The sequence below is a fragment of the Trichoderma virens genome, assembly GCF_000170995.1.
Source record: "Trichoderma virens Gv29-8 chromosome Unknown TRIVIscaffold_84, whole genome shotgun sequence".
Classification (NCBI taxonomy): Eukaryota; Fungi; Ascomycota; class Sordariomycetes; order Hypocreales; family Hypocreaceae; genus Trichoderma; species Trichoderma virens.
In genome coordinates this window covers 945,422-971,139 of record NW_014013665.1, presented here as the reverse complement: position 1 = coordinate 971,139, position 25,718 = coordinate 945,422, and the positions used below count along the sequence as shown (strand labels likewise).

The 25,718-nt window shown below is 52.9% G+C and overlaps 9 protein-coding genes across 9 annotated transcripts; 4 read left to right on the top strand and 5 right to left on the bottom strand.

Moving 5' to 3' along the window:
* Positions 1-1,004: 1,004 nt before the first annotated feature.
* TRIVIDRAFT_69335 (uncharacterized protein) lies at positions 1,005-2,652 on the top strand (the record flags this gene model as incomplete). Its single annotated transcript, XM_014098061.1, is given in 2 exon segments — positions 1,005-2,638; positions 2,650-2,652. Coding segments are annotated over 2 exon segments (1,637 nt in total), but the record flags the coding sequence as incomplete, so codon positions are not given.
* Positions 2,653-2,887: 235 nt separating this feature from the next.
* Positions 2,888-3,993, bottom strand: TRIVIDRAFT_157245 (uncharacterized protein; the record flags this gene model as incomplete). Its single annotated transcript, XM_014098060.1, has 3 exons — positions 2,888-3,291; positions 3,343-3,671; positions 3,734-3,993. 3 exons carry the CDS (start codon positions 3,991-3,993, stop codon positions 2,888-2,890), a joined length of 993 nt encoding a protein of 330 aa, XP_013953535.1.
* A 282-nt stretch (positions 3,994-4,275) lies between these two features.
* TRIVIDRAFT_77778 (uncharacterized protein) lies at positions 4,276-6,060 on the bottom strand (the record flags this gene model as incomplete). Its single annotated transcript, XM_014098059.1, has 2 exons — positions 4,276-5,709; positions 5,780-6,060. 2 exons carry the CDS (start codon positions 6,011-6,013, stop codon positions 4,336-4,338), a joined length of 1,608 nt encoding a protein of 535 aa, XP_013953534.1.
* Positions 6,061-6,564: 504 nt separating this feature from the next.
* TRIVIDRAFT_49339 (uncharacterized protein) lies at positions 6,565-7,501 on the bottom strand (the record flags this gene model as incomplete). Its single annotated transcript, XM_014098058.1, has 3 exons — positions 6,565-6,639; positions 6,708-7,357; positions 7,423-7,501. 3 exons carry the CDS (start codon positions 7,499-7,501, stop codon positions 6,565-6,567), a joined length of 804 nt encoding a protein of 267 aa, XP_013953533.1.
* Positions 7,502-8,756: 1,255 nt separating this feature from the next.
* Positions 8,757-9,269, top strand: TRIVIDRAFT_138504 (uncharacterized protein; the record flags this gene model as incomplete). The annotated part of the gene is made up of 1 exon (XM_014098057.1): positions 8,757-9,269. A coding segment is annotated over one exon (513 nt), but the record flags the coding sequence as incomplete, so codon positions are not given.
* Positions 9,270-12,898: 3,629 nt separating this feature from the next.
* On the top strand, positions 12,899-14,919 carry TRIVIDRAFT_49558 (uncharacterized protein; the record flags this gene model as incomplete). Its single annotated transcript, XM_014098056.1, has 3 exons — positions 12,899-13,663; positions 13,726-14,805; positions 14,836-14,919. 3 exons carry the CDS (start codon positions 12,899-12,901, stop codon positions 14,917-14,919), a joined length of 1,929 nt encoding a protein of 642 aa, XP_013953531.1.
* A 366-nt stretch (positions 14,920-15,285) lies between these two features.
* Positions 15,286-18,492, bottom strand: TRIVIDRAFT_172318 (uncharacterized protein; the record flags this gene model as incomplete). The annotated part of the gene is made up of 1 exon (XM_014098055.1): positions 15,286-18,492. The coding sequence occupies one exon, from the start codon at positions 18,232-18,234 to the stop codon at positions 15,442-15,444; it is 2,793 nt and encodes a 930-aa protein (XP_013953530.1).
* A 3,551-nt stretch (positions 18,493-22,043) lies between these two features.
* Positions 22,044-22,307, top strand: TRIVIDRAFT_19513 (uncharacterized protein; the record flags this gene model as incomplete). The annotated part of the gene is made up of 1 exon (XM_014098054.1): positions 22,044-22,307. A coding segment is annotated over one exon (264 nt), but the record flags the coding sequence as incomplete, so codon positions are not given.
* A 499-nt stretch (positions 22,308-22,806) lies between these two features.
* On the bottom strand, positions 22,807-23,989 carry TRIVIDRAFT_216609 (uncharacterized protein; the record flags this gene model as incomplete). The annotated part of the gene is made up of 2 exons (XM_014098053.1): positions 22,807-23,501; positions 23,572-23,989. 2 exons carry the CDS (start codon positions 23,910-23,912, stop codon positions 23,174-23,176), a joined length of 669 nt encoding a protein of 222 aa, XP_013953528.1.
* Positions 23,990-25,718: the final 1,729 nt, after the last annotated feature.

The following is a 25,718-nucleotide window of genomic DNA, read 5'->3' as shown; positions in this document are numbered from 1 at the left end:
CGTCAAGGGCGGGATTGTGCCTACTTAGTGCATCTTCCATGGGCTCGGCCGGGAGAGGCCGCTTCCTCTGTTAATGCTTGGGGAGGGCGATAATGCAGGGCACAAGCTCTCAAAAACGAACAGGCCGGAGTCAACGACACGACACTAAACTGCTAACGGGCATAAACCAGCAAAAGAGACGACACTAAGCAAGCCATGAACGAAAGGAGGGGGGCTCTCAACTCCTCTCGCGCCGATCCAGTGCCTCTGAAAACCCTCTCGGAGCTGGGCTTGAAGAAATCTGGGGAAGTCCGGGGTAGCCCTGGCATAGCACCGCCCCTTAGCATATCTTAGCAGCCCGTTAGCTTGCCTCGAAAGCGGTTGTTATCAAGGCCGCCTATCAGGTCCCCGTCGTTATCGGGTTACGTCGTGGCAACTGAGTCTTTTTTGCCTCCATCGCTATCATCGTCTAGGCTGTTTATCGCCTAGAGTCGTCGGCGAGGTGTGGCACACAGATTGACCCTTGGCCTGCGATCGGGCTCCTAGGTCGTCGAAGTGGCAGAGATAAGCACCTGGTGCAGGGGGGGGAGAAGAGGAGGCAAGGTCTGCGTAACAACAGCATACGTGCATACACGTCCCAGGTTGTAGCGTACATGTACATACATGTCGGGATCTAAAAGCCAAGGTGTGAGGAGAAGACCGAGGAGAGACGGCTAGAATGTCACATAAACGCCATCACGCGCCCTACACGCCGGGATGTCAATTTTGATTCTGCTTCCTTTTTCGGTATATAAACGTCTTTGATCCTTTGGATTACTGAAGGATCGCTGCTTTGCAATCCGCCCACTCATCAATTGCTACCTATTCTGAGACATCTGACGAAGCTCAATCTCACAAGACAAGGCTTTCAGGGAATGCTGTCTCACCATCTACATCTGCTGCTATCCTCTTGCATCACTTCAAAGTACCTCGACAAGTGAAAGAAGAAATAAAGCAAGAAGAAACCCAACCAACACCAATCCACAATGGCGAGCAGCGGCAAGAAAGCCCCTAACATCACCAAGCTCATCGACAGCGACCTCGACACCGCCGACCAAGCCACCCGCGATGCCGTCGATCTCGCCGCCCTCGGCCATTCCCAGGCCTTGACTCGCAAGTTCGACATCTGGAGTATGCTAGCCCTCGCCTTCTGCGTCCTGGGCACCTACTCGACTGAGGCCCAGGGCATGTCCAGCGGCCTCACAAATGGCGGTCCCGTCGCCGTGCTCTGGGGCCTCCTCGTCGTCACGCTGTGCAACATCTGCGTCGCCGTGTCCATGGGCGAGCTCTGCAGTAGCATGCCTACCGCCCTGGGCCAGGCCTTTTGGATCTCGCAGCTGAGCCAGACACCGCTTGGGCGATTCACGGCCTACATGTGCGCCTGGATCAACACCTTTGGCTGGTGGACGCTCACAGCATCGCAAAATGCTTTCATGACCGAGTTCGTGCTGGGCATGAAGGTCATGTTCGACCCTGATTGGGAGGGCGCGAGCAAGGGCTGGGTGCAGTTCCTCGTCTACGTCGGCATCACCGTCTTCTTCACTGCCATCAACCACGTCGGCTGCCGCAACGACAAGTTCCTGCCCTGGTTCAACAACTTCGTCGGCGTCTGGTACGTCGGCCTGTTCTTCGTCATCGGCCTAGCGCTGCTCATCTCCGTCGGCGTCAAGCACGACCTCCAGTTCCAGTCGGCCAAGTTTGTCTTTGGCACCTGGATCAACCAGACTGGCTGGCCCGACGGTGTCACTTGGTTCATGGGCCTCGTCCAGGGCGCATACGGTCTCACGGCCTTTGACTCCGTCATCCACATGGTTGAGGAGATCCCTGCTCCGCGACGCAACGGACCCAAGACTATGTATCTGTCCGTCATCTGTGGTGCCATCTCCGGCTTCATCTTCATGGTCATCTGCCTCTTCACCATTCAGAACCTCGACAACGTCCTGGACCCTCCCACTGGTCTTCCATTTGTCGAGTTGCTGCAAGAGACTGTTGGACTCAACGGCGCCGCCGTCTTGGTTGCCCTCTTCATCTTCAACGGAATGGGACAAGGAGTCAGTGTCTTGACTTCTTCCTCCCGTCTCACGTGGAGTTTCGCTCGTGATGGCGGTATCCCCTACGCCGCCTACTTCTCTCACGTCGATCCCGTTTGGCAGGTTCCTGGCCGTGCCTTGTGGCTTCAGGCATTCATCATTAGCTTGATAGGCGTCCTGTACCTCTTTGCAAACACGGTGCTCGAGGCTATTCTCAGTGTCAGCACCATCGCCTTGACCGTTTCGTATGCTATGCCTATCATTGTCCTCCTTATTGTCGGCCGTGACAAGCTGCCGCCAGGAGAATTCCGCCTTGGCCAATTCGGTATGCCTCTCAACATTGTCTCCATCATATACTGCGCCATAACGACCGTCTTCTTCTTGTTCCCCGGCAGCCCTAATCCAGCTCCCAGCGACATGAACTACGCTATTGCTGTGTTCGGTGTCATGCTTGTTGCAGCTGTTGGCTTTTGGTTTGTAAAGGGACGGGTTTGCTTTATGCAGATGGATGACGAGTTGGTAGGCCAGGTTGTGCGTGAACTCTCGTATGATGAGTCAAACGTCCAGACAGCCGCATCGGCAGATTCAAAGTAAGCCTGTCATGGCGATTTGCAGAGGCGTTTATGGGGTTTTGCTTTTTCATTGTATGCTATTTAATTAATGTATGGGAAGAGTATAATACTTGCAAACTGGAGATGAGAGATGTATGCAACAGGCTAGAATAAGGCGAAAACCAGTATTATATCACGCTAATAAAAGCAATGTGCTACTTTTGAGGTCTATCAAGCATATAAAACATGGATCCCAGACCGACTCTCCCATCGTTTATTTCCACCTCTCTAATTGCTGTCGTACAGCTTGCCCGCAAAATCACAAACCAAATCTAGCATTGAATGCAACACTCCCTCCTCAGCCCAAAAATGACCAGCCGACTCAATTTCGTGTCCACGGAACTGTGATACCTGCTGCGAACTCAGCCGTGCCACCCAAGTCCGCAGCTTACCCACGGGGACAAAGATGTCACCATCTCCGAAGACGGCCAGGGTGGGATTCACCACCAGCTTAGTCTCAGCTTCGTCCTCCGGAGGAGGACTTCGCCTTGCGAATACCGACGGCACTAAGGTCATGGTGGCAAGATGCGTAACGAGGCCCTGCAGTGGAGACACGAGCAGGTAGGCTGGCTTGGGCATGGTGAAGCCGTTTACCGGCGAGAGCTTGCCATTTGCCGGTACCTTTGGACTAGCTGAATTGCTCGTGGTTCCGTGGGCTTCTTGCTGACCGCGTGTCATGGCACCGCGAGCTTTCTGCAGAGCTTGCCTCTGCTTCTCAGCCCAACTTTCAGCCCGCAGTCGTATCTGAGCAGCATTGGATCCACTGTCTGGAGAGGCAAATCGTTCCAGAAGCTCGTTGAGAGGCGGCAATTGCGTCGTTATCATGGCTCCATACGAGTAGCCTGCCATCAGCAAGACAGGACGGTGGCTAGGCGATGCCGGCTGCTGCTCCGCTATGCCAGACGACACGAGACGATGAACGTAGTGCGCGATGAAGCCGACGAAGCTGATGTAGTCGTCGCGCTCCGGCTTTGCCGTCCACGATGTCCTTCCAGCCGATCGCCCAGCGCCTCTGCACCTCGTTTTACTCTCATTAGCCAAGGGCGAGCGCCTCGTTCAGCTCCACACACGCACCTGAAATTGAACGTCCCCAGCAAATATCCCTTGCGAAGCAGCTGTGATGCCACAATGTCCACCATCCCATCATCAAAGCTGCCGCCCATTGGAGCATACGGATGCGCAAAAACCGCCGCATGTCGTTTCCAAGGCGCCGCCGCGTGCTGTGGGCTGCGCGCACCTACTGCCAACGAGGCCGGATGATAGACTCGACAGTCCAGCGCCGTGCCATCGTGGATGCTGGGGATTGTTAGCGTGAAAGACGGCTCGGGCAGCATCTTCTTCTTTTTCGCATTTTGAGCAGGGCGGCAGTGGACGGCGGTTGGCAGGGATGACAACGAGATCTGTCTGTGTCTTAGTGGCGGAGATGAGGTTTCGGTTGCTGAAGGAACTGCGGGAGCTCCAGTTATTCACTGGAAGCTTCGCTCTAGCTTGGCTGCGACGTCATTTTGATTTGCCGCGAATCAAGCACCACGGCGAGAACTACTTGTACCTTTATGATACAAAGAAAAGGGAACAATCAAGGAAGGGGAAAGAAGAAGAAAAAAAGGACCAAAAATCGTGGGTATCTTTCTATTTCATATAACCAAAAAAAAAAAGAAGAAAAGATCTAAAATTTATTACTGATGTTTCTTACTTCTAGCTTCCTGTGCTTTCTGCTTCGCCTCCTTTATAAACTTCTTTACCTCATTTATTAGTCCCATGAGGAGCGGCACAAACACCGGTCCAAGCAACGGGAGATAGACGGCAATCTTGTGCTCGTCTGGGAAGTACAATTGTCCCACCATGCTCTTCTCGAAGAAAGCCCTCTCTGCCTCCTCCTCTGCAATTCTCGCGTGCATCAGTCCTTCAGGCCCTCCAAGATCAGCGCAGGCCAGCTCCAAGTGATGCATCGTCTTTGAAACACCGTCTGCAACGCTGCGAGGAATCGAGATGGAAGGCAGCGCGAGTGATAGTCTCGCAAGAGATCCCAGAGTGGACGATGCGCGAAGCAAAAGATCCGTAGATCGGATGCGACCCAGGGTGGAGAGTCTCAAGGGCAGCGACCCAGACTGAGGAGTGCCCATTAGTGATAACAAATGGCCACCAAACGTAAGCATGGGCTGTTTCAGCGCTGCGGTCGATACATGGCTCTCCGTGTCGGGTTGAGAAAGCAGGTACACGGTGCCCCATTGGGGGATCATCCATGACTGAGCTGTCTCTGCCTCAGCATCCAGCCCAACTGTCTGGTTTCCAATGTATATGACAAAGTTGATCGTCGGCGCCTTGCCAATAGATGGGGACAGCGGCCACTCTGCAGCATTGATAAACGAGGATAGGTGGTCTTTGCTAAGCACTTGAGATTGTACACCGGGAATGGCGTATAGCTGAATTTGTGTGTCGATGGTAAAGTTGTGGATGGGGCGCAGGACCTCCAGCATTGGTCGGATGTACTCGTCCAATGCGGCCTCGATATCCCAGGTATTGGGCAGCGCATTGTCGGTGAACAGAGAAAAGGTGAGATGATATGTCGGAGCGTATCGCAGAGATCGAGTCGTTCGCTTGGAGAGAGCTTCGGCGGCCTCGGCACTCAGGCCTTGGGGACGCACGCCGGTAGACATGGACGACGTAGAAAGGAGGTATGATATAATGGACTGTTCCTCGGCAAAGGTAGCTCGGAGTTCGTTGGTGATGTAAGATGCGAGCGGAGAAGATGGCGACGTGAGAGACGGAACATGGTTTGGAGGATAAGTTATGTCGAGAACAGCCGATTCCTGGTTGAGAGAGGCCGAGCTGCTGGTGCCCGGTTTGAGGCGAATCGTCAAAGCGGTTTGAAAGTCGTCTCTTGGAAGGGGCGCGTTCCGCGGCGCAAGCTGCAAGCGCAAATGGTGGCCGGAGAAGTCATTGAGGTCGTCCAATGCATGCTGGGTCAACCGGATAAGATTCTGCGCTTCTTGCTCTTGGAGAGAATCCGCCTGTATCGAGATCTGGAGGGGGAAAACGGGTCGACAAGCCTGTGCAGCATACGGCGTCAGCCGAGTGGGACAAAGCGATGCTTGAGGGTCTGGGGATCTGATATCTTACCTTTCCGTCAGCCCACTTCAGCATCCTATCCAGAGGCAACTCGGCTCGGTAAATCGCCGTTGTCTTCCACCAGATGGGCAGTCCAAGCAGAAGGACAACCAGCCAGAAGGACAACACGACATAGGATCGCTGTCTGACTGCCGACGGCTTCTCGGGAGGCGGCAAAGGAGGCGATGAAGCAACAGGCGCAGAATCGCCGGATGCCTGCGGCTGCCCTGATTCCCCAGGCGCCATGATTGCCGTCCTAGAAGATTTGCGAGCAGCTGGATCACGAATTGGCTTCTGGGCTGAGTTGCTGTTTGACGTGATGGGAGTTGGAGGCTAAGTGGCATTAATTCAGGTACAAGCGCAGTCACGTGAATGTCACTGGCTGTCGCAGGTTTCTGGGCTTTGATGTGACGATGACGACCTCACATGAATTCTTCTTCACACAACCTGATGACGAGCTTCTTCTTTTCGTCTTGATCCTCGCTCCAACGGATGAATCAACCCATATCGTTGCGATGATTAAGCACTGCTACTATGGTAGATGAGAGCCACAGACAATAATGACAGAGCATCGAATTAGTTAGGCACTACCCTTATCTGTACTAACAGCCGCTACTACTTTATTGTTTCAAGCCACAGTTCAGCCCCCGTGTTTCTCAGATCAATCAAGTCAACCTCGAAATACGCAAACCATCCAGATATTCAAAAACGCCCGTCGGGTCCAAATCACGCCGCATATCATCATTAATCGGTAGTTCTCATCTTCCCGGCCAGATCTATCATCAAGTATCTGCCCATCACAGCGTCATCATAAAGGCGGGCAACATCAGTCCAAGGCCTACGGCTGCCCACTTGATTTGAGAATAGCTCATCTTTACCCATCCCGAGGAGTCAGCATGCATTCGAATGAATATAACGGGTTAATCCGTGTTTAACTCACCTCTCCGGCTCTGGTTGCCGCTGATCTGCTCGTCGTGGTTGTCGCCGCGGCGCTGCTAGTTGCACTGGATGGTGCTGGAGTCTGTTCGCTCGAACCAGAGGCTCCAGCAGCCGTTGAACCCGCCTCAGTTGGGCTCGCCGTGTTAGCAGCAGTCGTTCCTGGAGTCGCATCACCGGTAGCGGTAAAGCTCGCCGAGTCGGTCGGGATGGGGCCAGTTGTCGCGGGACCGGTTGGGGCAGCGGCGCCGGCAAACTTGGTGCATAGACCAATGACTTCCGGATTCTTTTGCAAAGCGCTCCAGATGGTCGGGTGGGCGCTCTCTCCCGTGCTCACACAAGTGGCTACCGCATTATCCCAGGTGTCTGGAGCATAGTTGCCTTTGCCATCGTAGCAAAGACACATGGCCTGCTTCTTGAAAGAGGCGGTATCAAACCCAGAATTGGCATTCTCACACTCGGTAACATATCGCGAAACGGAGAGACAAGCATCACCAAAGATGCCATATCCCTGTTGCTGCTGAAAGTTGGCCATGCATTGTGCTACATCGCCAACCGTGCTCTGGGAGCAACACTCTGCTGGTACACCAGTGAAGTCCACTGCGCAAGAGCCAAAGCCGTATGGCTCTCCTTGGCAAAAGTTTTTGACACATGCTGATGGATGAATTAGCAATGTGGCTTTCGTCCAAGTTACACCCTTCTACTGGGGGGCAACTCACTCGGTGCAAGCGAAGGGTTAGAAAAGTCACACTTCTTCAGTACAAAGGTACAGGTTGTGAACTTGTTTTGAGCCGCCATGGTGATTTGACCAATGCTTTGTTTTGCTTCAATGCCTTGGGCTTCATCCTCCTGTCAAACATTTCAGTGCCAAGACTGTGGCTTTTAAATATGTGTTACTGCTACAGCCGTCTTACTGGTGTTGGATGCCTCACGCTTTGCCATCTAGTTTTCAGCTGGTCCAATAGCGCGCAAATAATGTGGCGGTAATGCTGGGATAGACGAAACTATTGAGACAGCTAGCCTGATACTGGCGATGATCGCCCAGGCACGACAATCCACTGTCTCCCAATTCGTACTTGGTTTTATCGGCCCATCGCTCACTTGACGCGATTCTGGAATGGCTGTCGCGCGCGGAAGATCGGGTGTGGCTGAGCTCAAATGAAACCGCATTAAGCTATAAGGTGCGCAGCTTCAAGTCCACCGAACCAGCATGGATACTACTCGTGTTTTCTGCGCTAAGCAGCATGGCGATGAGAGAAGCTATAATTTAGGTCTCGGTCAATTAACATTCTAGGCTTCCAGAACACCCCCTCATCATTAGATTCAAGCTTATATAAAGTGCATCTCGCATCATGTCGACTGCAGACTGTGGCGAAGACCTTGACGACGCGTGGCCACTCTTTACCGACTTTGTTAATATCAACCTTTACAGATATAACCAGAGATGAGGCTGTGATCTGCTAATCAGGTGAGTTTATATCAAAGGCCGTCGCATGGAGGTGAAGGAAGCTTGTTTTACGCCGAAAAGGGCAGGTATATGATGCACATTCGATCATGACTTTGCTGGATTTATTAGCAGGTGCTCGCTCAATATTTCGCATAGGTAAGATGTAGTGATTCGAGCCAACGGAAACAAGAGGATAGAGAGTCTCATATTGTTCTTTCCCTTAGAATATGCCGGTCCATAAACTTTTAATTCTTTGGTCCACTATTAGAAAAAGACCAGTCAATATCGTAGCCATCTTGTATTGAGTACCTACCAAGTACATACCAGGTTCTTATAGGTACCTACCTGTATCCAGGCATGTGCTGACGCATTGGTTCTTTCATCACGTGTATCAACCTCAATACATGGAGCAAGTCACATGAGCTGGCATTGAGGACATCGCCATTGTCTGCCAGTATCAGGTTGTGCGAACCAATTTCATGATTGTGACCTTGTTCAGCCACGCAGAAGCCGATTCGACAAAATATGGCTTCATACACGCATATCCCTCTTACATTGCCCAGATCGATAAGGCTGATCCATCTCGAAAGCGCAGCACAGCTAACCGATGCATTGAGATGCACTTTGGCAGAAGTTGCCCTGGACTCAAAGCCAATATACAAGGCACTCTCTTACTCTTGGGACGCACAAACTCCGTCGCATCCCATTGAATGCGATGGCGCCACGCTGCGTATCACGCAAAACTGCATGGCTGCCCTGCGCCGGCTGAGGAGTATGGGCGATCTGACTTTGTGGATCGATGGGATATGCATCGATCAGACATCCACAGCCGAACGCAGCTCTCAGGTTGCACTTATGCGAGACATTTACAAGCAAGCCGCGGAGGTGATTGTGTGGCTTGGAGAAGAAGACGAGCCGAGTAAAAGGGCCATTCGGTGTTTGGAAGACATTGCTCTTATGAGCGTGGACAAGGACCGCATGGAGAGATGTCTTCCCATCCTGCTTGGCTTACAGGTGAAGAAGGACTCGGATGATCCGATTGGCCCTCTGTTTAAGCGATCTTGGTTTTCTCGCATGTGGACTATCCAAGAAGTGACTCTTCCCTCACAGCAAGTCGTGCAGGTCCTCTGTGGAAGTGTGTCCCTGCCTTGGCTGTATTTGGCTATTGCACTGGATATGTTGAGAGCATCAGACTACAGATGGGGCGAGTGGCACTCTGCTATGCGATTGCAGGCGCACCTGAGTCGGCTTTTGGCAGAGAAGAGAGAGCGCAATGGAGCTGCGAATCAGGGTATCGACAAGTGTAGTCTGTTGGAGATTTTACTGTACGGTACGGAAAAGAAGTGCACAGATCCAAAAGATCGAATCTTTGCCCTTTTTGGAATATTTCAAGAGCTGGATATTACTGTTCCGGATCCAGATTATTCGGAACCGCTGGGCCGAATCTACGCAGCCGCCACTGTGGCATGTTTCACAAACGACTCTTGCATGGAATTCCTTTATCATGCCCCCTCAGAGAATCGACGAGCAGGGTTGCCCTCGTGGACAGTGGACTGGGGAGATGCTGCTCGGACTGTAGCCGATCATCGTGCTACTGTTACGAAGAAACCGTTTGCTGCCAGTGGAATGTCGAGTCCGAGCTTGCAATTCTCACAGGACACGCTTCGTATCCAAGTACAGGGATCCATTGTCGACCGCGTACGGCAGGTCGGACAACCGCTGTCTGTGAAAAGCCGCCAACACTCAGCGATAAACGAGAGGCTTGTTTGGGATGGCCTTGGGATGGAAGCGAACAATGGGTGGAACCTGCAAGACACTGCCGAGGACGTGCATGAAGCTTTCCAAGTCTTTGCCAGTTGGGTTGATCTCGCGTCTTCTGCTAGATCGCAGTCGAACGGGGAGGACTATGAAAACAGTTGGTATGGCTTATGTGAGACGCTGTTGGAGTATCACAGCTCCGAAGAAACTGAGCAAGAACTTGTGGATCTAAAGTCGTCATTCTGGCCTTGGTTGGAAGCTGCCCAGGCCTATTCATCTACATCAATGCAACAAAGGCCTGTATCTCCACGCTCGTCTACTGCACTCCAGTCATTTCTAGCGCTTACCAAAGGCGACGGGTCGAGATTTCAACTGAAGATCATGGCCACTTGCCAGAGAAAGCGCCTAATCATAACAGATGATGAAACGATTGGGCTTGTTCCAGATACAGTGCAAGCGGGAGATTTTGTTGCGCTCATCTCTGGCTTACACATGCCAGTAATTCTCAGGCCGGCTAGCCAGGGACGATATCTATATGTGTGCCACGCATATATCCATGGCCTAATGGGCGGCGAAAAATGGGACAAAGATGCCAGAGTGGGATTGTGGTTGACATGAATCATCTCTGAATCCTCCTCCGGACATGATACGAAGTTGTTCACTACTCATAATCATGCTTACTTCGCATGCTGCCATGCTTATTTATTTCCACTTACGAGTACGGAGTATCTATATGCCACGGACTATCCCACAGACAAGGGGGCTCCAAGCAGTTGATAGATCACATCGCACGAAGCAACAGGGAGTGGCACCAGGCTACGAGTATGCGACGTCGGAATTCAATTAGCCTTGCCGAAGCGTGTCTCAACACAGTCGGCTCAGCTCTGAACACTGTGCGGCCGGCTGCCGAGGTTCAATCAATACTATGGTGCTACTGAGAGATCTTGATTAGCAGATGATGAAAATGTGTGGTTTTATGAGCTTTTCTGTTGCGCAGCAGCTAGTAAGTATCAGAATCCTTTCTGATCAAGGCACATGTGTGCTTGTGTATAGTTGGGCATCGTACTGGACCTTTGAGCTCGCGTCTTTCTCGTCTAAGCGTCTCATTTACTCATCACCATTACCGTTGACCCATAAGCTCATGAACACGTATGGGTCCTTCAGGAGGCCAAAGGCATGCAAGGGTGACATTCCTTTGGACCCGTCCATAGAACTCTGCGGCAAATGAGAAATACAGCATAGGTGGGATTTCAAGCGTTTACAAGACGTGCCCGCAGGCATACCAACTCTCACAATGAACCCATGGACCAAAAAGAGAAAGAGGAGGAAAAGCCACTTGGAAGCACAGGACAAGCCAAGCTTCCGAACACAGCGCAACCGACCACGCGACAATCTTATTCCACAGCATGTGAAGCACCCCATTTCCATCTGGCAAAGAGCAGCATGAATCAAAGTTGGTCCAAAATGCACTGTATCCAAGGTATTCTTACCCTCGAATCACTCTACGGTTTAGAACTGGGCTGCGCAGCTCAGGACAGCCACACGCACACACGAGATGACCAGCCATCGCCTTTGCTTTCTGGATCTGGATTGGCGCATCAGACATCTTCAACAGCAGATGACAAAGTCCAGAACCCTCGTCCGGATTTAGCTCTGCAGCCAATTTGCTTCGCAGCTAGACCCTTGCACAATCCACTACCACTACGGACGAACCCCGCACGGCAACCCCAGGGAAATAGGGAGCCGGCCAGCTCGCGGAGCCGAGGCATCGCTTGGAACCAGCTGCCAAGGGCAGACAGGCGCGGCGCGGATCTGGTTCCGTTCGAGGTGATGAGATGATGATGTGTTTCCCCGCGCACTCAATCGCTTTAAAGAGCAAAAGGTCTTGACAGCTTAGTCTGTGAGCGGAGGCTCGGGGTGATGTGCGAGAGTCTTCTCCGACCCGCCGTTGCTTCATTGAGGCAAGGGGAGGGATAACGTGGAAGATAGTGTGGAGATCCCAAAGCTCCTGAAGCTCGATACATGTACTCTGAGGTACTTGTGCTGTTGGGTCTGTACAGTTTGGCTATCTGAACTGCAATCGATTCAAAGCACGAGATGGTTGTTTTGGTCGAACGGAATGGCGCTTCATCTTCATCACTGTCAGATGGACTGGATGCCTTTGCTGTCATCCAAGGCCAGCACTTACACCATCACGACGACTCCGAATCACGCATCAACCTCTCGCAAGCCTAACCACGCTTTTCGCCCCCCTACCGTCCCAAAACCCCGGCCGCAGCGGACCCTAACCAACGCCGATGCCTCCCTCGTGCGCGCATGCTACAAGTACGCACGCAATATGCATGACGCCGCGTTTCCACCGTCGCCTGTCCGCCTCCCGCCCTCCCTGGCCAAAAATCACTATCCCGCAAGGGGGTTTTTGAATAGACAGTCAACCAACATTCGTTGCACTGTTGGCTCAGAAATTTCTCTTCTTTATTTTTTTTTCCCCCTGTGTGCTTGTCTGTACTTGTCTGGTTCTCCTTTGCGGCGTGGCATTTTGTGTGCTTTGTCTTTATTTTATTTCATTTTATTTCTCCAAGTTTTGTTTCTGCATCGTATTATTGCGTACGTGTGTCGCCAAGTTTGGGGTACATCGATATACATGCGCCTCGATACTCCAACCTACTCATCTGGGAATCAATCTAACTGAATGCCGAGGCTCAGCAGCCCCGAATCAGCCGTAATCCATTTCTGGATGGGCATCTTCAGATATAGTTCGCCTAGTAAATAAAAGCACAGAGAACAATAGGACCCCAAAGAGGTAAAACAAAACTGAGGGGAAGTTGACTACCTCTAGAGAGAGAGAGGTCCAACAACGGCTTGATTCCGGGCTCAGTTCACTTTATCCTCAGCAGCAGAACTCCCTATATACAGACTCCTCACTTGAACAGAATGCCAGGTAAGTTATCTATTACGTCTCAGGATACCAAAGCAAAGCATTAAATGCCATGCCAGTCCCTCTTCCCATCATCCTCCCCGCGGCGGCCGCCTCCCTGGCCTACTTCAACGCCAAAAGCAGCTTCTGGTACGACGCAGCGCTCATCAAGAGCTTGGTCAAAGCCGCTCTTCGTGTCCGTCATGGCCTCAAGCACGACACAATCAACCTCTTCTACACCCTGGAAAGCTCCGCCCAAAGCGCTCGCCTCGCCAACCAGCCGTTTCTCATCTTTGAGGGTAGGACGCACACATACGCTCAGGTCTACGACAGGATTCTGCGGTATGGCCACTGGATGAGAACCCGACTCGACGTCAAGCCCAAGGACATTGTGGCCATGGACTTTGAAAACTCAGACACCTTCGTCTTCGTGTGGTTCGCGCTGTGGTCGATAGGCGCCAAGCCGGCCTTTATCAACTACAACCTGTCTGGGAAGCCTCTAGCGCACTGCATCAAGGCAGCAAGCACAAAGCTCTGTCTCATAGATCCTGCCGTGGCCTCCAATTTCGACGATGAGAGCTTGAAGCAGTCTTTGCCCAATGTCAACTTTGCCGTCTTCACGCCGGAGGTAGAGGCCGAGGCCGCATCGACAGCTCCTGAGAGAGCCCCCAATTCAGATAGATCAGATGACAGCATGGCTAACATGGCGATGCTCATCTACACCTCAGGCACCACAGGCTTGCCTAAGCCAGCAGTGGTGGCATGGGGGAAATGTATCTATGGCGGAATCATGGCATCGACGCTGCTGGGCCGTGGTAATGGCGACATCATGTACACTGTAGGTGCCCCCTTATTCTTCCCCTCAACTCGTCAACCCATCAAGCTAACGCGCACTTCTAGTGCATGCCCCTATATCATTCATCCGCCTCCCTCCTTTCCTTCTGCGCAACTCTCGTGTCCGGCTCAACTCAAGCCCTAGGCCGCAAATTTTCTACCAAGACCTTCTGGGACGACTGCCGCGCTTCCAAGGCCACGTCGATCCAGTATGTCGGCGAGACGATGCGCTACTTGCTAGCCGCGCCTCCGCAGCTGGACCCTGTCACCGGCGAGAACCTGGACAAGAAGCATCATGTCCGTGCTGCCTTCGGCAACGGCCTCCGTCCGGATATCTGGGACCGAGTCAAGGACCGCTTCGGCATCGAAACCATCGCCGAGTTCTACGCCGCCACCGAGTCGCCAGGCGCCGCATGGAACGTCAGCAGCAACGACTTTAGCCGTGGTGCCATCGGCCGCTCCGGCTGGCTGTACTCTCTTCTAACGGGCAGCGGTGCGGCCATTGTCGAGGTCGACTGGACCACCGACGCACCGGCACGCGATCCCGAGACCGGCCGGTGCCGTCGCGTCAAACCCGGCGAGCCTGGCGAGATGCTCTACCGCCTACCACCCGAGGATATCCAGCAGCGCTTCCAGGGTTACTTCAACAACAAGGGCGCCTCCGACTCCAAGATCCTGCGTGACGTCTTTGCCCCCGGCGACGCTTGGTTCCGCTCCGGCGACGTCCTTCGCCGCGATGCCAGCGGCCTGACCTTCTTCAGCGATCGCATCGGCGACACCTTCCGGTGGAAGTCGGAAAACGTGTCCACCACCGAGGTCAGCGAGGTCGTGGGTCTCCATCCGGCCGTCCGCGAGGCAAACGTCTACGGCGTCCAGCTGCCGCATCACGATGGCCGCGCCGGCTGTGCCGCCATCTGCTTCGACACCCCAGTGCCCGACGAGGCCACGCTGCGCAGCCTGGCTGCTCACGTCAAGGCGTCACTGCCACGGTATGCTCGCCCCTTGTTCCTACGCCTCGTAAAGGAAGTGGGCGTCGGAAGCCAGACCACGGGAACAAATAAACAGCAGAAGCAGAACCTGCGAGTCGCCGGCGTGAAGCCGAAGATGAAATCAGCAATCAAGGCAGAGGACAGCAACGGCGAGGTTGTCAAGGGAGAAGACCAAGACGAGGCCGAGCTGTACTGGCTCAGGGGTAATACGTACGTCCCCTTTAGGGAGAAGGAGTGGAGAGAGCTCGAAGGAGGGAGAGTCAAGCTATAGCCGACTTCATTTCTTGTCAATGAGCAGCGTGGACAAAGGGCACAGCGTTGAATAGCTCTTCACTTCCAATGGTTTCGAGCAGGCGGTTTCATACATCTATTACATAGTCAGTAATATATATACTACAAAGACTCCAGTCTCAATCTTGTACCATTCTTATATGACCTTTGCAGCGCTGTAATGTGCATAACAAGAGAGAGGGGGAAAAGAGAAATGCAACAGCAAAAAGAAGAAAAAAAACTCCATCACTGGCTCCAGGCTCGCTGGATCGAATCGCGGCCGTTTCATCAGCCATTGCATTAACATGACCCGCCGATGCTTCGTAACATCATTTATATATACCTGGAAGATCCTCCAATCTTGACAAAAAGAGAAAGAACAAAGCGCATTTCCTCCATCAAAAAAGATATCTACATAAATGATCAAAATCGCTCATGATATAAACATCAGAGTTTTTCAAGCTGCCCTTCACCTCCCCCCCTCCCTCACCTCCTCCTTTTTTTTATCCGCTGGCTTGTTCAATCATGGTCCGGCAATGCCCAATCCCACACGCTGGCCGCCAGCTTGGCCTCCATACCCTGCAATGCCGGCAGCTCCCATGCCTGCCGCACCTCCAGTCCCGGTTCCTGTTCTCTCTCTCATTCTCCGGCCCTCCATCAGTCCTCGGAGACCTCGCTTTTGCAGACCGATGACGCTGCTAAGCTCTCCGTTCCAGACGACGCCATCGCGCTCATTATCACCCATCTCCGATCCCCATTCGGATCCGCTCGCGCTTGTTGACGCAGAAATCTCGCCGCTAGATGAACGTGCTGGATGCTGGAGACCTCCGGCAAGACTCAGGCTTGCTGTACGCGAAGCCAGATCCGATGAGAAGGAGTCGTTAGCTGTAGTGCCGCTGAGGGAGAAGTCCGATGTAGACACCGGAGACCCGACAGGATCCAGACTGCCAACGAAGAAGTTGGGATTCAGAGATCCGTCGATGCCACGACCTCCACCGGCTGCCATGGCCGTCGCATTAAACACTGCCGCTGCGTTCCTGCTGTCGAGCAGAGCATGTAGACGCTCAACGACGGCTTCGAGTAGTCCATCGATTCTATATGGACGCGCGATTTGTAGGAGAGAGCAGAGGATCTGCGGTGTGCACAACGAAGAGGTCGGCGAGGGTAAAGAGCTAGTATACAAAAAGTGCAGCAGAGACTGAATGGTCAGGTACGTGTGTGGAAGATAGAGGCACCGTGGCCTCGAGTTGGGCATCAAGCTGCGAGGTGTTGGGGCGTTGTTGATGGCTGCAGCCGCGTCGTCAGTCTGTGTCGTCGTTGTATTTCCTATTCCATGATGAATAACAGGCCCTGTGCCTCCAGAAGGCCCCGAGATGGAGCCTCCTATAGAGCCCACCGTGCTACCAACCAGCGTTGCCGTATCGTCAAAGTTTCGATTTGGCGTGATGGTCAACGCCGACGCGCGTAGGGGATTGCTCGACAGGCCGGATCGCAAGGTTACGGCGTCACTACCATCCTGTGTTGCTGTGCCTTCTCGCAGAAGCTGGACAAAGTACGGACCCCATCTTCGCGCAACAATTCGAGAGTTTACAGGTATCCGCTCGCCGCCGATGCATAGGATGTCCATATCGGCAAGCTCTCGGAATGAGAGTATCTTCTCTCCCAAGTCCTCGCTCGCTCGAGAGTGGAAGCGGCCGCCGGCCGTAGAACCAGCTTTGCGTGCAAGGCTCAGGCTCAGCCCGGAGTAAGGGCTGCTGGCAGAGATAAAGCCGGACATGGGGTCCGTCTTGCGCGGGTTGTCGTAGAAGCCAAAGGCTTCCAGCTCCACCATACAAACGTTGGAGAAGTTGATACGTCGGTGATTGTAGTCGTCGACCAGGCTTCTCTTTCTGTTGCCAAGAATGACAAATGTATTCCGTCGGTTCCACAGGACGCCCCTATTCCAGCTGCCCTGGCTAAAGACGCTGCCTCCCGCATCGATTCGATTCCAAGTGAGAGATCGGAGGTCTAGAGCCCAGAGTGCATATTCTTGCTTCGATGACGTTAAGTATGTCCCGCTGACCACGAAGTGAGTATCAATGATGCCGCCATTGGGGAAGCGAAGGCCGGGTGGCGAATAGCTTCCTGTCATGGGCCGTTCGGTCAAGGTCCCATCAGGAGACCTAATCTGAAGTTCAAGCTTGACATCCAAGAAGTTGTAGTTGGAGTAGATGAGCATTGATGATCCGGGTTCTTGGCCGGCGGTGCTATCGGTACGCTGCTGGCCGTTCTGGGCGTTCATTCCAATTCTCGCACTTACGGCAGGAGGAAGCGATGCAGCGACACTCCTATAAGCACCGCAACTCTTTCCTAGAGGTTGGTTTGTCGTCCACTTGAGACTCCTGAGATTGAAGACGCTAATCTGTTCGATGTAGTGATTCGCACCATCCTGTCCACCAACAATGATCAACTGAGCGCCCCCTGAGCCGTCGATATTAATACCAATTCGGCCTTCATTGGGGTTGCCGTTGGATGGGTTGTGCTGGAGGGCAGAGAGAGGGGCGGCTTTGGACGAAAATGTGGCAGAGGACGAGAGGATGGTTGCACAGTGGGCATAACGGCCTTGGGGGGCGTCTTGCGCCGGGACGTAAGACCATTTCTTTGTCGGTACGTCGTAGATGTGAATGTCGGACATGACGGTAACCTCGGGTTGCTGCTGATCCGCACCCATGGGCTGATTTGGCGCTGGGGACATACCACCATAGCAAACCATCTTGGTGCCTCCAAGAGCACACATGGAATGAAAGTATCGCGGTGGTGGAACGTCGCCAGTCACCTCGAGCCGAGTCCAGTGACGGCGGATGAGATCCAACTCATATAGGTCAGAGGTCAGGGGCGCGGGACGGCTTCGCGAGAGAATTCGGCCACCAAACACGTACAGGCTGTCACCAAGAATCGTCGTCGTGGCTCCAACCAGTGGCGGAGGCTCCTGGCCTGTCGTTCGATGTACGTTGCACATCAACCCGGACAGATGTGCTGAAGACCCAGACCCCTGAGAAGGACCGCCGACTGGAGTGGCAGACGGGGTCTGCGCCTGAGGTTGCTGCACAATCGCGGGCGACATACCTGCTGATACCGAGCCGTTGCTCCGAGGAGTTAGTCCCTCCCTGTGTGGCTCCCTATGCGTATCTCTATGAGCTTCTCTATATTCATCAGCGCTGGCATATCTTGCCGCGCTCAGGCCGCCCATATTGGCCGTCATCTCCTGAGTGTAAAAATTCTCCTGGCCCGAGGCACCGTACATCTGGTTTGCGGCAGCCGAGCTCGCCGAGTCCATGGTACCTATTCTACTATCCAGCCGGTTATCTAGCCGGGACTCGAGGAAGCGGCTCTGGGGCGGGTCTACGGCGCCGATGCTCTGCGAAATGTTGTCGAAGGCAGCGTGGGTCCCCGTCGGAGGCGTTGTGGGACTTGTTGAGGCCGGCGGCTCTGGCAATGGTTTCTCAAGGCTGTGTTGAAGGCTCAACTGTCTCCCATGCTGCTGCTGAAGTCTAGACACGGACGCGGCTCTTGTTTTAGAGGACTGAGACGAGGGTCCGCCGCCAGATGAAGAGGTCGCGTGGCCCTGGACTGTTTGGAGAGACGGCTTTCGGGCAAGTCTAGTGGATGTTGTTCGATAGGTACTGTCGGAGTTGCTGCTATGCGCACGAGGGTCATTGGCCCCGGAGTCGGAGTAAGTGTAGAAGCTGTTCGGTGATGGGCTCTGAAAACCGGTCAGTGGTGCAAATTCGGCCATGACACCGGCCAATGCTTCTGGAGGCGCAACGGGGGAGAGACGACACCGCTGGATGGGGTAGGTGAGGAAGAAGGGAAGGGGGTGTGATGAGGACAAGACCCAGAGCGAAAGAGAGTGAGAAGGAGAGATGACAGTGACAATCCCTTTCAAGGACGCTTGTCAGATGGGATCAGCCCTTTCTTGGCCAAAGCAGCTATGGGGATTAGGACCACCCGCTTGGGTCCTAGAAGAAGAGGCCGGACAGGCAGGGGGGAGGATTTTCCCTGACCGCACCGTGGTCCAGTCGAGATACAAAAGCAATGGCCGTCGCCACAGCGTCCGTCTCGTGCAGGCCCGGCAGAGCCAGTGATTTTCAGGAGCCCCGGAAAGACGATCCGGAAGCCAGAAGTTTCGAGCGGAGAGCGGAGGAGCGACGTGGGACCGGCGGCGAGTGAAATGTGTCCAATGTGCGCGATGATGTGGCATCGAGGCCGCGGAGTCTGTCGCAAGGCAAGGCAGAGGGCACGGGGACAGGGACGGGGGCAGAAGCTGGCAGAGCGACACGAGGGAGAATGAGAATCCAAATCCAAGCAAGCATGACGTACCATTCAAAGACGGCAGCCCAAACTGTCTGAGGGCCAACGTCGCACTCGTTGCTTGTGATGTGCGCAGCCCGTTTGGCGCGATGGAGCTGACGATGTGGGCTCAGAGGGAGGTCGAGCAACAAAAAAAAATACAGTCTCCAGCAAACAGGCGCACAGACGCGAAGAAGGGGGGGTTGTGGGCTTGTTGGAAGAACTACAGGTACAAGTACAGGCTACTGGCAGAGGTGACAGGCGGCTCTGATAGGCTGGACAGCGGGGTGTGTTTTAGGCGGTTGAGTGGCTGGAGAGTTGAAAGCAGGCGGAAATGGGTGATGTAGACTTGCGGGCGCGTGAGAGGAGTGATTACAAACGGGTAGGTTCTGTTCTGTTTTCTGGGGATTCCGGGGAAGGGGAAAAAGAAGAAGGAAAAGAAGAAGAAGCGGAAAAAGAGGAAGAATAAAATAAGAACAAGTCATCGCGGAAACACACACAGCCAGGGACTGCGGATGATGGCCGTCTCTCGATAAGGCCCTCGACGGTACAAGTACGAGCACCCGCTGGTTAGCGCCAGACCAGGTACCTCCGCGTGTACCGCCCATCCCATCCCATCCCATCCCATCCCATCCTGTCCTGTCCCATGCAATCCCATGCCCAGCGCCAAGGTAGGGCCTGCACTCCGTATTCGCTCGCATGCGTGCTCAGATGCAATATGATGGAAGCGGGTGATGTAAATGAAGAAACAAGTTCGACTACTGCTGCTAGTGTGCATGCTGGCCAGGGGCGCTGCAGCAGGGAAGCGTCGATGGCGGTTCCAGATGGTGAAGAGGCGTTCCCATTTGTTCCAGGACAAGGGCTGTATGTCAGTATCCTGTCATTCATTGTCGTCACTTTTTCCTTAACAGAATAGTGTACGGGTATTGAAACTCGGGAGAAAAAACATCAAATCAATCAACTCTTCGCAGTTTGCTTGGTCGTCGCCGCCCCGAATGTGATGACACCTCCCATCGCGGGCACATGCTCGCTTCCCAAGACTTCCAACAGCCAAAACTCCAACTCCAGCCCAGTCGAAATTGATGCTTCCAGATTGTTGGCTAAGCTTCTCACCAGCCAGAACTAGCACCGGTCCGCATCTTCCCCTCACCGTCCGCGGACATTGTGAGTTGGAGAAATGGAGTCTTCAGGTGCTATAAAGTGCATATTCTCTCTCTCGTTAGGCTCAATAGGGGTCTTCGCGCCGCTTACTACCACGACCACTACCGGCACCACTGCAACAACGGAGCTACTTGCTGCATCGGAGACGCAAAGTGGGAACAGAAGACGCAGCCAAGCGGCAAAGGGGGTGCTGAATCGAACGCCTCGGTGTCCAAATGTTTGTTGGGGCTGAGATCGCCCCGTCCGGCGTGGATAATGGTTCCTATAATAACCTCGTGGACAACTGGGGGGGCCAGCGTGCTCGTTTGCAGTAATCAATGGATCAATACCTTACTGTGAGTTAGAGTCCACAGTACAGTGCAGTTTGACAATAGCGAGTGCGTCAATTCTTCTTCGTGTTCCCTGTCACATAATAACGATAGGCATATGCAGTGAGCACGAGGCGAGTCCATCGTCCCCTTGCAGGTTCGTCTCCACACTCTTCCTCTCCCGCCCTTCTGGATGCCTCGGGAATTGCCCGTGCGAGCACTAGACCAGACAATAGCACGTTAGCATATTGGCATATTGGCATATTAGTACTCCGTATATTAGTAGTATATATTAGTAGTGTTCGATACTACCTGTCCGGCCTGGTGGCTGGGCTTCTCGAATCCTCCAGACTCATTTGCTGCACCGCCGCCAAGCAAAAGTCCAGGGTCGTCATTGTCCAGCCGGGCATATTAGCACGTGGGAGCGAATGGAGATGCTTCCGGGCTAAACCACTTTGATTCCTTTTGAAACAAACGGCCCCGTCTAGTCACGTCGATGGCAGACGTCAAGTCAAAATTAAAATCAAATCCCCCAATCCCCTTATCCAGGCGCCTGATTACGTGATTTCCGACAAGAGGCTCAATTTCCCTCGCGATAAGCTCTGGCTCTCGGGACGCAGCGTTTGCATTGACGCTTGAAATGACACGCGGGAAGTCCTGCAGGACGCGAGCAGGCAAGATTAAAATGAAGCCGTGTACGAGTAATCGGCAGCAGGCCTTTCAACATAAGACTCATGCCGTCCGGCAGTTGGCACTCGGATCTTGCCTGTTCCGTCAAGCTCATCAGGGCAGTTCCATGTTCGTTATGCCGACTACTGCTGCAGCCTCTTTGTCGATCACGACAGCACCACTTTTTTCCTTTTCTCTGCTGTATTCAGCTTTTCTGCTCGTCTCCTCTCTGCCCGCCGGGTCACGCGGATGGCGTACTTGTACCAACTCTTCCACAGCAGGCATGGGCACTGCCATGATTCGTATCGGCGACTCAATATGCATGGCCGACGTAATGCTAGACGCTGGCCTGAAACGCTAGCATGAGTGGCTCTGCCGCCATCATGGCTCACCAAAAGACGCACCTACCAATTAGATGCCGAATCTAGCACCAAAAAGGTACTGGATGCGCTGTGCGTGAGCAACAGGGCTGACACTTGAGCACTTTATGTAATTGACTGTTTAATATCAAGTTGATAGACTAGCACCTGAGTACAAAAACGGCTGTCGCTGAAGGCTGTCGCTGAAGGCTGTCGCTTGAATGCATGCTTATGTAAGTATGCAATCACTACAGGGTAGCATATCAGGCGAGGCTGGGAGGCATACAATCCCAATCACAGACAATGGCGACCGCTATAGCCACTGGGTGTGCGTTGAGGTCGACAATTACTATGGCTTCTTCAATGAAGAGTCGTACAAGTATCTGGGACACAATGGAACAATGCGGGACTGGGAGTATTTCACGGTAAGATGGCATGAAAATGGGGGTTACCCGTTGCTGACGCCATACTGCCACCACTCGTTATGGCAAGTTGACGTTGCTGAGGATGGGAAGAGGCTTCGCAGAAGAGTTCACGGGAGCACTTTGTGGCAATTTGTCAAAGTCTCGGAGCATTGAAGGACTCAAGATGCAGGTATATCTGCTTTATTTTCCTTGTCCACGTGTGCATTTCCATGCGACTGTCTCTGAGTTGGCCTGACTCTTGGGAGTTAGATGTCTCGCTTGATAAGAGGATGTCAGCTTCCTAGGTAGGAAGAGAAGAAAGAAATGGAAAAAGAATGAAAAAGATGACTAGAGAGGAATGGAAAGCGGATCTCGGCTTTATGAGTGGATTAGTATTATGAACATTAAGCTCAACAAACGAGATTGACATCTGGGACCAGCTTCAGAGCGTGCCTGTGATCCATCTTAGTCCCCCTGCCCCTACATATCTGTCAAGCACGCAAAGAGCATCATCCGCTACGTGTCCTACACTCCATTGGATTTGGCCGAGTTATTAGTCGACACTGCTGAATATTAAGTTTGATAGCCGCAGAAACGACCAACACACAACACATCAATCGACACACGTAAACTTTGGATAAGATTTTCCAGCTTCTACTACACATTGATGACAAGGTAGACACAATGGTTATAAGAAAGAAAGAAAAATTGGTATCTTTTTATTATTCAAAATCATGGTCGTTGCCCCCCAATCTAAAAGCCCCCCAGAGGCCATGATGAGAGATGCATGTCATCTGGCTTTTCGTGGCACAAACAACTACTTTGACATCAGTGACATGCTTCTGATAAAAACCGTCCCAAGCGCCATGCCGTAACTTTGCACGATTAGCGGAACCTTTTTTCTTCTCTGACAACTTTCATCTCATTGCAGACCGATGATATGTTTTTCCAAAATTAGGCTTTTTTTTGGGTTTATTAATATGTATATATTTTTTTAATTCAAAGGCTTTCCAGCTCCTCCCAATCTAAGAAACCTCAGGCAGGGGAGTGAAGCGGAGGTAGGGCTTGACGGCGCGGAAGTTGGGGAACAGCTTCTTGGCCTCCTCGTCCTTGATGACGGGGGCGACAATGACGTCCTCACCGGGCTGCCAGTTGATGGGGGTGGTGACGCGGTACTTGTCGCCCGTCTGCAGGGAGTCGATGATGCGCAGGACCTCGTTGGCGTTGCGGCCGGTAGAGGCAGGGTAGGACAGGATGGTGCGGATCTTCTTGCTGGGGTCGATGAAGAAGACGGAGCGGATGGTGAAGGCAATGCCCTTCTCATCGACGTTGGTAGCGTCCTGGCGGTCGATCCTGTTGGGCGCGCGCGCCGCGTTAGTGTCTTGTTATATAAAACAACAGCGACGACAAAGACAAAACTTACATGTCGTAGAGCAGGGAAACCTGGCGCTGCTTGTCGCCAATGATGGGGAAAGTGACGTGGCCGCCAGTAACGTCCTTGATGTCGTCGATCCAGCCCTTGTGGGAGTCGACGGTGTTGGCCGACAGGCCGATGAGCTTGACGCCGCGCTTCTCGAACTCGGGCTGCAGCTTGGCAAAGGCACCCAGCTCGGTGGTGCACACGGGCGTGTAGTCCTCAGGGTGGGAGAAGAAGACGACCCAGTTGTTGCCAACGAACTCGTGGAAGTCAATGGGGCCCTGGGTGGTTTCGGCCTGGAAGTTGGGGGCAACGGAGCCCAGACGGAGAGGAGCAGGCTCAGACATGGTGATGATGGAGTTTGTGGTGTTGTTTTTGTAAGTTGGTGTCTTTTGTCTTTTGCTATGGTCAGGAACAACAGGAACAAGAACCGCCAGAGTTAAAAACGAAAGAGAAAGAGGCTTATATATCTCTCATTGCCCATCCGCCATCCGCAAAAACGTAATCGAGGGGCCCATCAACGCAACACATCACCCAATTTCTCCCCTCGTCCTCCCCCTCCAGCCCCTCTCCATCATCTCATCACTTGCCCCTCTCTTTTACAACCTCTTTTGCTTACGGAGCTAAAAAACCACAATACAACAAACACCACCCATCCCTCCACCCAAGCTTAGCTTTGCCTCTGCCTCTTTGCCCAAACGAACGAGCCATTGCAACATTCAACCCAGCGAACCCCACGATCCGCGCCAAGTGCCTGGCCTGGGGAGGTCCTCAAAGCGGCAAGGCGCCGCGATTGCGTGCTGAGCTCGTCTCCTCATTGGCCCGCGCTGCGCATTTTGCAATTCGAGTCTCTCTGACGCAATGGGCGACTAGCTCCCGCGGCCTTTGAGAATCCCCTTGTTAGCTTCGGTCTCATGCAATCGAGCTGGGGGCCATACGGTTAGAGCGCAAGCTGTGGGAAGTGCTGCGGGCTGAAGAGACCCTCAAGACCCTCTTCCGCTGCGGCTGGTCGGCCAAGCCCGCACCAACGCCGATGGGCCGGAATTGTGTAGTTTTTGGTTTGAGAGAAAGACAAATCAAGTATCCGTTTGCGGTTACTGAAGGTAAGTCTTACAGTCAATAGTACAGGGCGCCCTCAGATGTCTGATTTGGAGCTTGAGCTTGCCAAGGCTAGCATTGAGGTCTCGACCTCTGGACTAATACTGCTGTTGATCCATTGTTGACCAAGGTCTTACTTTGTCTTGCCTGTTGGCTTGTCATGAAGGCAGCCGTGTATCAGTAGAGAGTGTGTATGATTAGATGAACCCACTTGTCATCTCACTATTGAAAGGGCATGCAGTTGAAGATTCCAAGTAGAGTGGTTTTACATGTGGATTTGTAAGTGAGCTTTTTTCTTCTTCTTGTTGGGCACATGTGGTTATTGTGCGTCGACGTTGCATTGTGCCATCCCAGCTAGCTCCCATTTCTCTTCTCTCTCTTTTTACAGCTCTGCACAATTCTGGTTGATTCAAATACTTGTACTCCGTATACATGTAGTCCACAACAAATATGGGTGGTAGCACAAAGACCATCAGCCCTACTGCCACCAAGCTCGCAATCTCCATCCCATCAAGCTTGTTTCCAGGTAGCCACCTTGCTAAGAATCACCCCATAGCACCATCATACGTGTCCAAGCGACTACTCAGCAGCCACATTGGGATCGTGCCAAGGTGGCTTGCAGCGGGCCTTTCTGTGCTGACCCGGGATCCTGAGCTTGTGGACGACTGCCGACAGCCCGAGATCCGCTCATCGCTTCCAAGGCGGCCGCATTGTTGGATACCGCAAATGAACAACTACGCTATTACGAGTACACATACGAGAGCATCAACTTAATTGGAATACGCAAGAATAAAAAAAAAAAAAGAATTTGACTGGAACAGCAAAAAATCGACCACGCCAGGAGTCGAACCTGGAATCTCTAGAGAGGGTGTGTAATAACCGAAATCTAGCGCCTTAGCCATTAGGCCACGCGGCCGTCGATACAGATGGGCTTGCTATTCTAGTATATGGCGCTCGCTGGATGGACAAACGATTGGGCTCAATGTCACTTTGAAAGCGGTTGAAGAATCTGGACAGTCTCTTGATATGATTTGGTTCAAAGATATGCCAATATA